This window comes from Chelonus insularis, unplaced genomic scaffold, assembly GCF_013357705.1.
Source record: "Chelonus insularis isolate UGA/USDA-ARS -01 unplaced genomic scaffold, ASM1335770v1 contig_16_pilon, whole genome shotgun sequence".
Taxonomy (NCBI): Eukaryota; Metazoa; Arthropoda; class Insecta; order Hymenoptera; family Braconidae; genus Chelonus; species Chelonus insularis.
In genome coordinates this window covers 45070-62519 of record NW_023276409.1, presented here as the reverse complement: position 1 = coordinate 62519, position 17450 = coordinate 45070, and the positions used below count along the sequence as shown (strand labels likewise).

At 32.6% G+C, this 17450-nt stretch overlaps 2 protein-coding genes across 6 annotated transcripts in view; one reads left to right on the top strand and one right to left on the bottom strand.

Annotated features, from left to right (window-relative positions):
* LOC118064223 (uncharacterized) overlaps positions 1 to 4803 on the top strand; it is a 65036-nt gene extending 60233 nt beyond the window's left edge. For 4 of the 5 annotated variants that reach the window (XM_035078688.1, XM_035078686.1, XM_035078685.1 and 1 more), the window contains 3 exons: positions 2417 to 2724; positions 2821 to 3151; positions 3305 to 4803. In XM_035078688.1, the coding sequence (XP_034934579.1) occupies positions 2417 to 2724; positions 2821 to 3151; positions 3305 to 3481 (816 nt within the window). In that variant the 3' untranslated portion in view covers positions 3482 to 4803. The remainder of the gene's footprint in view (positions 1 to 2416; positions 2725 to 2820; positions 3152 to 3304) is intronic. The other variant, XM_035078687.1, reaches the window with a different exon arrangement.
* spz4 (Spaetzle domain-containing protein 4) overlaps positions 1 to 5626 on the bottom strand; it is an 83994-nt gene extending 78368 nt beyond the window's left edge. Inside the window, exon 1 of the mRNA XM_035078681.1 lies at positions 5519 to 5626. The gene's annotated coding sequence lies outside the window, so the exon portion shown is untranslated. The remainder of the gene's footprint in view (positions 1 to 5518) is intronic.
* Positions 5627 to 17450: the final 11824 nt, after the last annotated feature.

Here is a 17450-nt window from a genome sequence, read left to right as displayed (position 1 = left end):
GGACATAAGAGAAACCATGACGGAGACTATAAGAATGTATAAAATTTGCATGAATAGACAGAAATAAATTTTACAATCGACTGATCAGGCTCTTTAGGTATCGTTGCTCCTGATAGAGTTGTTTAATATTAATGTCAAGAGGATATGAGTTGATTGGTTATAAAACTAGACGAACGAGAAACTAAATTATTCAATGAGCAACAGATAAGATTGTGTGAATAGTTCAGAATTAGTCAAGTATATTAAAAATAAATAATTATTATTAATCTATTCGTTCAGTATATTCATAGATTAATTGACAAATAAAGGATATCAATATTCCTATACTCATGGAAATTGTTATAAGAATAAATTATATTCAATATTAGTATCCATTATTTTTATTATTTTTATTATTAACAATGTTTGATAATTAAATTATAATATATTGACTAACATTCTTAATTAATTTAAATCATTTACTTTGGTTGATTAAAAATATTAAATTGACAAAGTTTAATTAAACTATAATATTTTTAATAAGTTTTTAGTTAAGGACATAAATAATATTTCTGAATAAAATGAAAGATAAATTGTCCAAATATGATAAAGTATTATCCTCAGGATAAAAATCCTGACTTTGAATAAAATATTTTGCGTGAAAGTATTTTTTTTTTTTTAAATACGCTTGAAGTGAATCGAACATTTTTTCATCAGAACTTTATTCAAGAGAAGAGAAGACTTAATTCTCTTTTCTATTTTATTTTAAAACAATTACATAAAAACTTGTGGTTTCACAATTATTTACGTGTCTTTATGCACTCAAGAATTTTTTGCGATTGCTTCTTATGCAGACGTCGTTATTATTATTATTATAGACTCGACATGAAAGAATTAACGTAGGAGAAATTAATGATTTAATAGAAGCATTTGAAATGTACTATCAACTAATATGAAATATGAATAATATTAAATCATGTCAATTATTTCTAAATGATCTTCAGAACTATGTTTTTGAAACCGCCAATTAATAGAAGTTAATTTATGGAGGTAGAGAAAAGGCAAATACTCAGTTAAAGGAGTTACAAAGAGCTTAGTAAAGCTTTCAATCATCAAAGGAAAAGCGGTTTAGTAGTAGAATAAGTAATTTATTTTATTATTAATCATGTAAAGTGGTCGCAAAAAGTATAGCCGTTTAATGTCTTTGTAGATAATCGATAAATCGAAATAGATCATCATCACTTGTTAATTTGATAGCAAGTTAGCAATGAACTCAGCCATCACAATTGTTCCATTATTGAACGCAAAGAATTTATCATGAATAAATAATTTATTGCATTCACTCATGTAGGAATGAGTAATATTTTTAATTAATTTTTTAATGATCATTTCCATTTTAATTTGACTTTTGTAATCATTCTTCAATATTTTTCTAAAAGAATAAATATATGTAAAAATCATTGAAAAAATTCTCATTAAAATTTTTATCTAAAATTTTATTTGATTTAATTTCAATCAATGTCAGATTTATACAAATTAATATAAAACTGTGAAATAAAAAAATATTGAGTTGCTATGTTTCTTAACAAAAAGTTACATTGAAATCAATAGAATAGACAGATAATAATATAGATAATACCTTATCCATTATAAGTCTAAAAAAAAGCTAATGGAATTCCAAATATTAATCTCTTCATCAGCAAATTATTGATGAAATAATGAATTACCATAAGAAACATTTTCAAAGCGTAAAATGTAGAAAATTAAAAAAAAACTTGAACTAACAAACATCTGTCTACTTATAGCCAAGTCGGTAGAGTAGATAAAGTGGATTCTATAAAAATTTTTGCCAAGGGTAGCTAAGGAAAACCTAACAAACAAAACAAAATTATAATTCGATAATTAAAACTATTAAGATTGAATTAATTATTCATCTATGTTCGTTAGCTAACAAGAAATTGAACTACAGTAACACTATTAATTCATAATCTAATATAAAAGATAAATGAATTAAAAATTAAATTCAAGTATTCAAAGATCGTTGTTCCTAAGAGAATAGTCTTATTATCATCAATTTAACCATTTACTTTTGTTCTTATAAATTTGGTTATCAGTCTTATACCTTTCTTTTTCTTGCTATTCATATTTTTGAATATTATGAAAATTTTCGGCATCATAATTTATAGAGTACCGAAAAGATTATTACGTAAGATATTTATATTTCAATTCTATCAGTGCTATCAATGATAAAATTAGTTTTAATTTTTATCACTTTTTATTCAGTAACAATACTTAAAATAAAAAAAATCCCAGTTTATTTTATTCGAATGAAATGAAAAAATTCACTTCAATGAAGCCAAAAATTAATTTTACACTTTGATATGAACTGCTGTTTATGAACATGCTTCTAAAAGTAATCTTTCTTATTTAATTGCAGGAAGACATGGTTACAAGACTGACAAGAGAAAAAGCTGAACAACTGCGTAGTTTATCATCTCAGCTTCTTCTTTTTGAGTCTAGATTGTGCAGAAAGCAAAAAGAAATTGAAGCAAGCCTTGCTCAAAGAGAAGCTATTATCCTGAGGCAGCAGAGGGTGATAAGACAGCTTCAGTGCCGCCTAGCAGAGAGAAGCTCAGGGACAAGAGATTCACCACCCTGTGATGCTTTAGATAGGCTTGACAGTCTTGGCGATAGCGACAGTGCTGTTGTTCTCGAAGAGACTTCTGATGACCCAGCTCCTCCAAGGTATTTAAATGAGAATTATTTTGCTTTTACCAACACTTTTATTTTTGTGCAAGCTTCAAACATGAAGTTTATTTTCCCTTAATATTCTATTTTTAGATTTCGATCCAATATAACTGACGTGACTGTGATCCGCTCGGTGTCTGACGCCGTAGAACCTTCAAATAAATATTCCTCTATGAGAAGAACGAATGGGTATTTGAGACGTCCTGAAATATTGGAGACAGTTTATTCGGTCGAGGAGGATAGTGAGAACCAAGAGCTGTCTGAATCAACGGAAATAAATTCGGAAAGTCAAGAGAAAAAAACAAAAATGCTTAAATCGAGCAAGGGAAAACTACATGATATCTATGGCAGTTTTGAAAGGCTTACCCAAGAAGATTCTCCGCCTAGTGAAAGGCCTCGTGATGAAACCGGTCAACAAGCTCAAGTAAGAACTTTTACTCGAACTTAAAAAAATTCTTTATTGCACTTTCTGAGACAATTATTGTCATTAATGATTTTTTCTACTTTCAATTACTTTTTTTTAATTATGGTAATCTTTGTAATTGATCTATTCTAATTTTAATTTTTTTTATTTCAGGTGACATATAATAGAGTTATGAGTAATCATAGATCAGTTACGAAACCGAAAGATGTGAAGTATAAACGAATAAACAAGGCCAAATCTAAAAGCTTGGAAGAACTGCGAGGAAGACTTCGTAATTGGGTAGAAAAAGGGAACAAAATAGCTCTTAGTCTTGATCAATCGTACGCTTAGAAGTTGAGATGAAGGCTAGACTGACTTCTACTTCATTCATTGGAGAACTTTCAATATTACAATCTTCATGTTCTGAAGAAGATAGATAAGCATTGTTGTATCATCAGATAGGTTTAAGGTGAAATGTTCATTTCAGATATACAACAATACTTTATTTATTCTTTTTTTTCGAAGATGAAGAAAACTATTTTTATGAAGTAGAAAAGTTTTCTCTCCTCATGGGCCTACTGTTCTGTGCCAAATTGAGCCACTTATAATTGGAAAAATCCCTTTTGTCAATTACAAAAGTTTATATCCACGTGAAAATAGATAACTGTGTATCAATTAGCCAGTCAATTTTTTAAGGCTTATCTCTGTGAAAATTTATAAATTCGATAACAATTCTAGACGATTGATTTATTTAATAAGTATCAAAGATATGAATTCAAAATTTATTTTCTCTTAAAAAAGAGATTTAAAAAACAATCAAAGATATTCAATATGCTTAATCTAATTAAATATAAGATTCAATATTTGTAACAAACTGTTTTAATAATGTCTGCAAAATTCCACAAATACTTCATCTATTAATGGAAGATGTACACTACATATACTACTTAATGTATTTTTTCTATCAAAACATATAGATAGAACTTGTTTTAAAATATTTACAAAAAAGTGAAAATATAAAAAATACTATCAAGAGCTTTTTAAATAATTAAAGAAAGTTTTAAATACACATGTATAAGAGTACAGACTGATGAATCGTAATTGACCTAAAAATACAAACATGTAAGTCGTTTAAAAATTGGGGGCACCATTAATGAGAAAGTTAAACACAAAAAAAATTAAATTTTTTAATGTAAATAAGTATTGAAAATAAAGTGAACAAATAATTTATTTAAAACTTTAAATAATTGTATAAATGATCATTGAAAAAGTGTAATTCATCAAGTACATAAATTCATATAATGACTTTTATGTTTTTTGAGGCCAATTTCTTCGGCCGGTTCGATAGATCTCTTGCCTACATATAAATATACAGTAAGTGTATTCATAAATCATTACATATTTTTAATATTATGTAAATAGATCAATTGAATCATCAGTAAAAAAAATACAATTATGTAACAAAAAGTATACGCCAAGTATAGTAACGGCATCAATTTGTATACTTAACGTATACACAAAATATGTAATCAATTACAATCATTAATAAAATGAATATTATTCTATGATTGAAAAAAATTACGAAGATTAAGTTTATGAAAATATTATATAATCCATTGCTTTTTAGCAACCATTTAGACTGCTATTAATATCGACCAAATATCATATTTTAATTATTATTAAATTAAAGTAATTAATAAATTATATTTAAAAAAAAAATTTTATGTACAAGATTACTTACCCTTTTAGTTGTAATTTCCATTTATCTAAAATCCCTAGATCCAAGTTGATAGCGATAAACATTTCAATCAGCAATTAATTCGAGAGTTTGAATATGTTATATTTATGTTTAATGATATATTTTTTATTTAATAACATGAATTCCTGATGAATAATATCAATCACATTGACTTTTTCAACAAAGTTTTATTTGTTTTACAATTGTTAGAAAGCACTACACTGAGAAAATTTTTCGTGAAAAATTACCCTTAACTTTGTGTTAAACGCGTAATATACCTCCAGTCTAAGAAAGTTTACAAACTACGCGTATGAATCATTATAAAACCATCTGGGTAAATTTTACTAAGCACGTTTAATCAAATTTCCCCAACAAAAAAAAACTTGTACCCTTACAAATGAATGAAAAAGATTTTCGTTCACGCATTATGAAAAAATGGACAATACCTAGTTAAATAAATACCAGCCTCAGGTTCAAAATTTTGCAACGACATATGCCTACTATTCGGATAACTATAAATGAACATGTGAGCGTAGTCTTGTTTATATTCGGAAAAATTCCATACAGCAATAAAATTAACCTCAACTCCCATAACTAACAAAAAAATCATTCTCCTTCTATTTAAAAGTATGCACTCTTTAGATACTTACATTTGAGGTCCATGCGTATTCAATTTTACTATTTTCTTAAACTTCTTCGACGAATGATCAAGTGGGTCAGTTGGTGCAAAAAACGTACAAGTATTTTAAGTTGTGGTGTTTGTTTACTAAATTTGTGATAATAGTGCAAGAGTTACGTCAGAGAAGAGAGACCAGTATAGAAGTTCAGTCCTTATGGGAGCTAAGAAATGTAGTGAACATTTATAAAAATGACCGCAAGATGGCACGCCAACCCGGCATCTCGCCGAGCTGAAGTGAAAGGCGGAGCTTAGTTTCGTTCTCGGGTAGTAGGGAGCGAAAAAATTTAGTTTTTTAAAAATTTTTCTCGGGCAATAAAACCGCTATTGTCCCAACAGCCTTAAACCCACAAACAATACGGACTTTTCGAAGTCCTATCTATCACAGTAGATAGAAATGAGACAAATAACAAAATAATCTTTCCTCTGAGTTCCGTAGAACAAGCCCACCCCACTTAAGACTTTAAATATTACTTTACGTTTTATTCTAGTAAATAGGATGATAGCTCAGGGGTAAATTCTCTGTCTACGAATCTTTTAGTGACTGGTTTGAATCTTGCCAGTTGCTTTTTTTTTATTTATTAATTAAATAAAATTTATTACATTTTTTTTTTTGTAACAATACTAGTACCCTTTTTCTTTTCTGGGAAATGGATGAAAATCCCAAATTTTTCTTATTATTTTTTATTTAATTTTAATAACAACAATGAACAACTTATAAATATATATACTATATTTTTAAATTCTGGTATTACTTACAAGCATTATGTAGATATTTCGCCATGTCTTTCGGTCATATATTTATGAGTTTTCCATTGTTGTTATTAAAATTACTTAGAAAATGATAAAAAAAATTTGCATTTTTATCCATTACCCAGATAAAAAAAAGGGCACTAGTATTGTTACAAAACAAAATAATAAAATGAATATTATTTAATTAATTAATTATAACTGCTGAGATTCGAACCAGTCACCAAAAGATTCTCGAACAGAGATTTAACCCCTAAGCTACCGACCCATTTATTTCAGAAGAAGATAAAATCATATTTAAAGTCTTAAGTGGGGTGGGCTTGCTCTACGGAACTCAGAGGAAAGATTATTTTGTTATTTGTCTCATTTCTATCTACTGTGATAGATAGGACTTCGAAAAGTCCCTACTGTTTGTGAGATTAAGGCTGCTGGGACAATAGGGGTTTTATTGCCCAAGAAAATTTTTTAAAAAACTCTCTTCAGGTACCAAGTTCCAGGCCTCTCGAGCGGTCCCAATATTCTTTAAAAAAAATATTACACACTCCTTTAGTGTGATTGCGTATGAAATTTGTCCTAAAATAATTCATTATTACAATTAATTAAATAAAAAAAAATAACATTGATAGGCTTGACCACAAAACCTACGTTTCCGTAGTCGAGCGTGTTACCTCTGAGCTGTTACAAGAATATCAAACTGGTTTTATAGCTTTTATGTATCTTGCAAACAGTGCTGGACCTTTTCTATTTAAAAATTTGTGCTTGAAAATAAACTGGCTTAGAATTCTTGTAATGTGAGTTCTATTCTATTCTATGTATTTGTACGGCACCAGCACCTAGGTGGCGCTTTACGGCCTTTGCCTTTTTATTAAGGCGCGGTTTTTTTTAAAAGAAAGATTTTAAGTCAAATGTTTATTGTTTATTCCTTTGGGCTAGGCATTTTAAATTTGCAGATCTGTTTTCCTAAAGAAATTGGTTAGGATATAAGCTATCTTCTGTGAGGGTTTAGCAATGAGGGATGTGATATTGCATGGGGATTTGATGTTTAGTTTATTCAGTGTATTAACTAGGACTTTTCTGTGGGAGGAGTAAAGAGGACAGTACCAGAGGACGTGCTCAACATCCTCCCTTCCCAGACCACATGAACAGAGAGGCGAGGCGACAATATTCTTCCTGTGGAGACTGTCCTTCAAACCAAAGTGATTAGCACGGAGTCTAGACAATGTAGCAATGATGTATCTATCAAGATTTAGGCTGTCAAACCAAGGGTTTGATAAGCCATTGAAACAATTGTCAAAATATTGTTTACCTTTCAACAGGCCTTGATTTCTAAGAAAGATGTTGGCAGCATCTTCATGTTGCTGGTCGCTTATTCTAAATATATCAGTGTATGGAATGAATAGGTTGGTTAAGGTAGACAATTTTGTACCTAGATTAGCCAGGTCATCTGCCTCTTCATTACCTGGAATACCCACCTGAGCTGGTATCCATGTTAGAGTTACCCGACAGTTCATTTTAGAAAGAGTCAAAATCAGCCGTTTAATCAGGTATATAATCGGATTAGAGAACAATTTACTTGAGTTAGATATGGCGATGATTGAACTTAGCAAGTCCGAGTAAATTATTGTACTAGTCAGTCTGAGTTGCTTTATTTTTTCCAAGCAAAAGAGTATAGCATATAGCTCTAGAGAGAATATGGAAGCTTCCCCATGGGTCCTATGAACCTCATGCATGTCCAAATCTGGGCAAGTGTAAGCGAAACCAGCTCTGTTTTCTTTCTCATGCTTGGAACCATCAGTATAGAAAGCAACAGAATTAGAAAAGATTTTTCTACTTTCGAGGGAAAAGGCATTTGAAGGTGAAGAGGACTTTTTAAGTGCCTGTCCAAATGAAACGTTAGTATCTGGTATAAATCTAACAATATCGTATTCAAACTCAAATGGAGTAGGAGATTCTGATGCATAAATTTTACCCTTCCATTGCCTGCACCTTATGAATTCTGAGTACAGAGGAAAAAATGATTTAATTCCATGAAGATCAGTATCAGGGTCTGTTCCAGCTGTAAGAGTGGCCTCCAGCTGCTCCAAAAGAACTGGGAGAGGGTGGGAACTAGAGGAGAGTGTTTTAAGAAGATATCTAGTAGTTAATAGGTTGAAACGATGCTTTAAAGGCATTTCACCAGCTTCTGCCAAGACTGCATTAGTTGGCGTAGATTGTCTAAGTCCAATTGAAAGGCGAATAGCTTTGTACTGAACTCTGTCTAACTTAATCCAAAGAGATTGGTCTTTAGGAGAATAAATATGAGACCCATATTCAATAACACTTCGGATTAATCTTTTATAAATGGTGAGAAGTGTACTAGGATGAGCACCCCACCAGGTTGTTCTCAAAACTCTTATAATTGATAAAAGCTTGGAGCATTTTCCAAAGAGATTTATTGTGTGAGCATTAAATTTCATTTTATTATCCAGGGTTATCCCCAAGAATGTTACAGTGTCTGATGATGACACTAAATCACCATCAATTATAATAGGATCAGTCTGAACAGGCATTCTCAATTTTGTAAATATAACAAATCTAGATTTATGTGCAGATAGAGACATCTTTGCTTCTGTTAAGAATGTACTTATTTTATCGACAGAGGCTTGTAGACAGTTTAGTGCTGTATTATAGTCTGTGTTCCTACAGACTAGACAAATGTCGTCGGCAAATTGTAGAATAGTACACTCAGGATGTATCAACCTTTCAATTTGTGCTACATATACATCGTACAAGGTTGGACTGGAAACCAAACCTTGCCCGGAACCTTTGTTAACGATGCGTGGTTCTGTTAACTTGCCCCCAACCACGAAGAAGAGTCTTCTGAAGGCCAGCAAGTTATAAAAGAAATAACAATACTTTTCAGGGCAACCCAGAGAGGCTAGAATTTTGATTAAAATGATAGGATCAACATTGTCAAATGCCGATTTGATGTCCAAGAAAGTAGCCAAGACATACTCTTTATTTGCAAAGCCTGAGTAGATAATTGTTGACAGAATAGCTAAATTATCTGCAGTGGATCTTTTCCTCCGAAACCCATATTGAGATTGTGGTAAAAGCAGGCAGTGTTCTAGCCACCAGCCTATCCTATTGATTACAAGTCGCTCCATCAATTTTAAGAAACAGGAAGCTAAGCAGATTGGTCGATATTTTCCTTTTTCCTGTTTGGGCAGCAGGAATATTAAGAAGTCATTCCAGGATGAGGGAAATTTATGAGATTGAAAGATGTAGTTGAAGATGTTAAGCAAGCACTGATGGTAATCTAGGGGAAGCTTTTTGATGAAACTAAAATTCAATCCATCGAGGCCGTATTGTACTCATTAATATTAAAATCAGCATTGAGAATTGTTTCAACTTTTCCAGGAAGTTCACTGTATGTCATATTATCAGGAAACTGTGGAGTTACCTGCTGACCGGTGGGAAAGCTAGGATACATATTATCTATGAAATTTCTTTGAAGAGCTATTTGTTCTAAGTTGCCATTAGAGTTGCTTGATAAATTTGAAAATCTTCTGTTTTTGAAGACTTTAATTTTGTTCCAGACTGCGGCTAGAGGTGTGGTCCTGTTTATGGATTCGCAAAATTCCTTCCAAGCTTGACGTTTTGCAGATTTTAATGTTCTACGTGTAACAGCTTCCTGCCTTTTCATTTCAATGAAATTGTCCCACGATGGATTCCTACGGTAGTTCTTGTAACATTGCTTTCTTCTGAATACTGCGTCCGCACAGTCTGCATTCCACCATGGAGCTGGAGGCGCAGACCTACGTGGTTTGGTACGAGATGGATTCCAGGAGTGAACGTCCTGAGTCTCATCAGATCGTTTGTCTGAGGCCTTAATAGCGTCTTTGAGCAGTGAAATTAAAAATTCCAGAGGATGAGAAGACACTTCGTCATCACCAGGTGAGGGTAAAAGAGTGACGTACTTGTCCAGCAGATTGTAAAATACTTCCCAATTTACATGCCTAAGATTAACTTTGTGTGAAGAGAAAGATAGTTTGGATAATATTACACCAATCTCTATGTTAAGTGGGTAATGGTCACTACCCATGGCATCAGGCACCACACTCCATAGGCTGGTCGCATACAGTCGTGTAGAAATAATAGATAGATCTATAGCAGAGACGTTCTGGTTTGGCCTAGTTATTCGAGTTGGTGAACCATCATTCATTAGGATAAGATCAGTTGCTTGAAGAGCTTCCACCAGTGAGTTACCACTGGAGCAGGCACTTACACATCCCCAATCTGGATGATGACTGTTGAAGTCGCCACCTATGTAACAAGCCCAGTAGCTAGACGATAAGCTGAATAATTTTTGCCATTGAGTGGCTCTGATGGTGGTTCCTGGTGACTTGTAGACATTTGCCACAAGTAACTCTCCCTGTTGTGTGTCAATGGAAATAGCTAGAACATCAAGTCCATCCGGGGCTGAAAAGGATTGATCGACACGTTTATAAGTAAGATGAGGGCTTAACGCAATGGCCAAACCTCCACCAACTCTACCGACACGGTCTTCTCTTACTATGGAGTAACCCTTCAATTGGAAGGATTGTTGAGGAGTTAACCAGGTTTCAGATAACATGATAATGTCATAGTCACTTGCCATCAATAAAAGATCTTTTTTGTCTTTGATGCTGTGACAATTCCACTGCAGTATTCTTAATTGTAAAATTTTATCCATAATAGTATTATATTTAGTATTTTTTAACTTTTTTTATTATATCCAGTTTTAATAATAGTGCAAGGTTATTCTATGACTAAGGTTGAAAATATGTATGTACACAATATATCTTCATTATGATAAAGTAATGATAGTTCAATCTGTATAATGTAACAAAAATTAAGGATACATTTGCTTCAGCTGCTGACAAGAGTTTAAGAGTTCATCAATCGGCATATTGACCCCCATAGCAGAGAGGAACGGAGATAGGTGTTGTGATATAACTAGTAAAATTTGTGAAATTTGAGATAAGAAGTCATTTAAAGAGACAGAGTGAGCAGCTTGTAAAGGCTGTGAACGACCACTGGAATGCATCTGTTTATAAGCATTTCCATTGGTTTGAGTTGATGAAACCACTGTTGAAGGTGTTGTAAGAGCAGGCAATTGAGAGCTAAGAGATGCAGGAGGGAGCGAGGAAGGGGAACCATGTGAATTATTCACCTTAGGATGGTGATTAAATTGGGCTTTCTGCCTAATGGCTTGATTGACCTTCAAGTTTGGTAAACTCTGCCTGAGCGATCGGGATTTAGTTGCCTGCGAATAGGAGGCTGTCCGTCGAGGGGGGAGAAAATCCACAGCATTAGGAGAATCCTGGAGGTCGACATCACCCAACTGTGGAAAATCTGAGAATCGAAAATCTGGTTGCTCATCTACTCGTATATTTACTTGTCCTCGAGGTCGGAGTTGTCTTCTTGCTTCTAAATAAGAAATATTATTTTCTGCTACTAGTTTATGAATTTCTCGTTGGAGTAAATACTCTGGACAATCTCTGGATCTGGCCGTATGTTCTTGCTTACAATTAGCACACCTAGAAGGTTCCTCTTTCTTCTTCTTTTCACAGTTTTCCACCTTATGTTCATCTGAACTGCAATATTCACACCTGCTTTTACTTCGGCAATTTTGTTGACTATGACCATATCTAAAACAATTATAACATAACTTAACTTGTGTTACATATGGGTTTACTTCATACCTCATTAGATACAGTGAGACATAGAGGGGTTTGTGTTGTCCTTCGAATGTGATTAGAAGTGTGTGTGAAGGTACTCATTATTTCTGATAGTCCTGTCCAGTCTGGTTATCTCCAGAATATTCGTATTTGAAATTAAATATTTTTTAATCTCTTCAATTGGAATATCATTGCTTATCCCTCGGACAAGGCCCTTTTTGACTAGCCTGTAAGATGGTATAATAGCTTTGAGTTTTAATTTTACTAGGGATGGATGACTAGCTATTAAATTTGCGGTGTTTCCATTTTTGAAAATGAGAGATACATTTGGACCCACTTTAGTGACTTTCTTTAAGTCATCTTGCTTGTTCAAAGTTTGAAGGAGACGGTGGATTTCCCTGCTGACAGATAATGGATTGAGGTTGGATTTTTTAATATTACTATCTCTAGGAGTGCTCTCAGCCATGGGTTGAATAAGAACTTCGAAAGGACCTGGATTAGATTCACTGTACTTGGATAGAATTGATGTAGTGGCTGCAACCTGAGATTGTTGGGCATTATTGTTATTCGAATTAGAGAGGTTAGGATGATTATGAATAGGAGTGTTGTTTATTGGAGAGCTAGAAGCATGACGCTTAGAATTAGACGTGACAGAGTTATCAACTGGAAGAGAATCAAACTGCCTCTTGGCTGAAAGAGTACGGTTATCATTTACATGAGAGCTAACATTGTGAGAAACGGGTAAAAGCTTTTTATCAACTGGAATATTTGTTTTTTCAAGAGTGATCGCTGTATCGATCAGCATAGCTTCAACATCATTTAAGGAATAAGCATTTTCATGCAATTGAGGATCAACAAATTCATATAACTCTACATTGTTAACGCCTTCAAAATCTCTTCGGTTTTCAGACAGATCTCTCGCATTAGAATGAACATCGTACTCTCCTACGTTCTCCTGCTGCTCGTCGGCCATCTTGGGATGGACGTTCGAGCCGCCGGGGCCGGGGGGGAAAGGGTAAACACAGAAGCACTAAACAAGGATTAAAATTGCACGTTATACAGAAAAACAATAGGCAAATAACAGCCCAAACTGAATTGGTAGTGTTGTATTCACTACTTCTCGCGTACAAAGTCACAAATTGCACTTTTAACACTTATTCTCAAGGAACTCTTAAAATAATTCCTTCAACGCGTCTCTTTCAGGTTCGTAATGTGAGTAAAAGTGAACACAAATCTTATCTCTTTTCTCTCTTAGATTAAGGGGCGTGGCTGAAATAAACCATTGCAGCGCCATCGCTCGATGGGTTCACAGAAACTTTCATGTTGTGACCTGAGATTACCGACATGTTGACCGAAACTTCGTCCGGATTTTTAACACAGCATTGGACTTCTATGCTGGTCTCTCTTCTCTGGTTTAAGGCTGGGCTGAAGTCAGAGAGGCGACTGATTCCCCCTATCCAAATACATGGGATCGGGATATTTCTAATTTCTCCGCCAATTTACTATTATTTCTATAAAATTAAGTACCAGATTACAGAGGAATTAATGCCGGACTGACGTAAACAACAATTTTTTGTATATAGTGAATATTTTTATTAAAAAAATTAGAAAGAATAATGAAAAAATTATGAACTGACTTGCCGCGCTTAAATTCCAAGATGGCGGCCACATCATTCAGATGAAAAATCACTAATTATTCTATTTTTATACGTTTTTCGCCCAAAATTCGTGTTTGCGTCAGTCCTTGCCATCTGTCTGAATGTCAAAAAAATCAATTCATAGTATAAAATTGAATAATTTACAAATAATTAGAAACATTGTATTCCAGATGATATTCTCCGGAAAATTAGTTTGAAAAAATTCCGATAGGTGACAGCATTATGCTCGTAGATGACCTCAGTCATCCAGATTGAAAAAATGCTCAAACCGTATCCAGAACTGATGGTGCCCTGCATTTTGGTGAATAATTTGTGTATGAGTGTGTACGTCTAATATATGTATGTCATGTAAACATAGTGTATCACTTCACAATGCCTTATACTTTGATGACTATTGCAGTTAGAATAAATGAAAATGATGATACTCATTAAACATTAATTAATATAATATCTGAAAATAACTTCAAATACATATATTCATCCATTATTATCATTTTTATTAGGTATAAATGTTAATAAAGAAGCTCAATTCCAAGTCGGCGTATCCAAGCATGTAGTGTAAAAACAAATACACATAAACTCAATATCGAGATTATGCTGGCCATGCGGTTAGAGCGTCAGAGGTCTATTTTGCCGGGCAGGGTTCGATCCCAGTCATAATCACTTTTTTTTCTACTTTATTCGTTAGATTAGCATGTAATTATAATATTGACATGCCATAATTAATCCATTATAATAATATGATTTTTTTTTCTCTCTACTCATTGAATTTATTGACGCTAAGTCGGAAAATATTTAAACAGAGCCATAAACTTTTTTTTTGCATAAATACATTGATAATAGCCTGTGTTTAACAATTTATACTTCTTTACATGTATTAACAATGTTATGTTATTAACATGTTATTAACAAGTTAATCATATTATTATTAACATTGAAAAGTAGTTTAAACAATCTGTGGCGAGTACCGACACTTCCCCGGCAAGCTCTACCCCCATTCTCTGTGCCCAAGCCTGCAGCTTATAATTTTTAAGCATATATAAACATATTGGAACCATAATAGCTCAGTGGTTACAGCATCGGTCTTTTATTTTGCTAGGCAGGGTTCGATTCCAGTCATGATAAAGTTTTTTTTTCTTTTTTATTTGTTAGATTTGCATGTAATTATAACATTAACATGCTAAAATGAATTCTTACTAACTATTTGATTATTTTTTCTCAATTATTTATGTAATTTATCGACGCCGAGTCAGAAAACATATGAACAGGGTTACAAACACTTTTTTTACTATAGCTATATGAACGTAGCTTTTTTTTAAGCAATTTAGATATATTTAGAAGTAGTTGAAATAATCCACGGGGATTTCTGGCACTTCGCCGGCAAACTCTATCCCTACCCTTCGTACTCAAGCCTGCATTACACAATTTATAAACATAAACGTAATGTTGGAGATGATGTGTTAGCTCTGTGAGAAGAACACCAAGCTTTCATCTTACCGATTAGGGTTCGATCCCAGTCATAGCCAATTTTTTTTTTCCTTTTTTTTTCATTAAAATTTCATATAAATACAATAATTGGTTGCTTATATAAGTTCAAAATCAATTCCTATTGCCTTTTAAAGACAACATTTTCGAAAAAAGAGAATTCATAGTAACTTGTTCTTCACCCTCAGCTTATTTTCAGAAAAACAAGTTGTTTTCCGTAATCAATTGGAAGAATAATTAAATAAAATATATGAATTAATTTATAAGTATATAAAGTCACTTAAGCAAAAAAAAGAAAAAAAAATTGCTTATGACTGGGATCGAACCCTGCCCAGCAAAAAAAAAGATTGGTGCTCTAACCACTGAGCTATTATGATTCCAATAATGTTAACCGCACAAAACAGGCATCTAGGAATGCCTGTAAAAACTGGCGCCAAGTCCACATTCAAGTAAAATTAGTATAAATGGAAAAAAGGTAAGATCAAAAAAACATGTGAAATCAAGTAAAACGCCAAGTTAGCTGCGTCTTTTTTCATAATTTCTTCGAACTAGCAATGTACTATTGACTTATAAAATTTCAGTTAATTTTGAAGTACAAAAAAAAAAATCTTCAAAACCAAAAAACTATGGAACTTGGCCCAATTTTTTGAATTCTTTCAACAGTTCCATATATTATAGTTCGTACATAAGAACATTTGAAACTGAATTGGGCAGACTTTAAAGACGAAATTGGGCCAAGTTCCATAGTTTTTTGGTTTTGAAGATTTTTTTTTGGTACTTCAAAATTAACTGAAATTTTATAAGTCAATAGTACATTGCTAGTTCGAAAAAATTATGAAAAAAGACGCAGCTAACTTGGCGTTTTACTTGATTTCACATGTTTTTTTGATCTTACCTTTTTTCCATTTATACTAATTTTACTTGAATGTGGACTTGGCGCCAGTTTTTACAGGCATTCCTAGATGCCTGTTTTGTGCGGATTTCACTTCTTTTTGAAGTGAAAACTTCTTTAGGCGCGTTGGAGCAATTTTTAGTAGGGGACAAACTTGTAAGTTCACATCACCAAATCATCCGTGTTACTGACATAGTAACGTTGATATAATATCTATAGCTATGAAGTTGAAGCGTTCCTCTTGAATAACAGTAGAAGTATATATATACATATATATATATATATATATATATATACATGCAAGCGGACGTTTGGTAACATTTTGTGCGACCAAAGTGGAAGTTTGGTGACGAATTGGAATTTTGGTGACTGTCACCAAACTTCCCTACAACGATTATGGAAGTTTGGTGACAGTCATCAAACTTCCAAAATAATTTTGAAATCTATAAAAAAAAGAAAAGTAACAGAAAAATACGATAAATCTCGGATATACGGTTAAAACCATATAATATAATAAGTTCTGTTCTTCAAGAATCTAGGGGAAGCAGAATAACTGAGGAAAAATCAAAATTTGTTGCAGAAAATAGATCTTTTACAAAAACTCGGTGACTGTCACCGAACTTCCAAAATAATTTTGAAATCTATAAAAAAAGAAAAGTAACAGAAAAATACGATAAATGTCGGATATACGGTTAAGAACCATATAATATAATGAGTTTTGTTCTTCAAGAATCTAAAAGGAGCAGAATAACTGAGGAAATATCAAAATTTGTTACAAAAAATAGATTTATGACAATTAGTTTTTTAATTTTTTACCTAATAACGGATATTGAAGATTAAAACGTGAACGTTATATATAATAACATCCATGTATACATTTACCATAGTACACTTGTAACAAAGTTATGTACCATTAATGTTCCATTTATGTAGCATAAGTTATGTATTACAAATAAGCATATACATAAACATATAAGCAACATCACTAAGTTATGTAACAAAATATTATATCCAATGCAAAATAATTCATGTATCGCAGTGTCTATATAACATATGTAACGTAAGTTACATTACACTGATGTTATGTCATTTTATTGATGCTATGTTACACTGAGGAAACGGCTGCGACATAACATAAACATAACATAAGAGTCACTGTTGTGACGTTTTTTTCAAAGTAACATTGTTTGGTCACGAGGACATAATATAGCCGTCACAATTGTGACGTTATACTACAATCACAATGCCATGTAACTGATACGTAACATAGAAGTAACAATTAGGTACATATCATAAAACTCAAATTTGATATAATTGTTATGTCACCTATAAGTCAAAAAAGTTACGTAACTTGTTACTTCCTTGTTATATCACATTTACATTCTGTGTTCACTGGGTAACTCCTCCAGTTACAGGAGC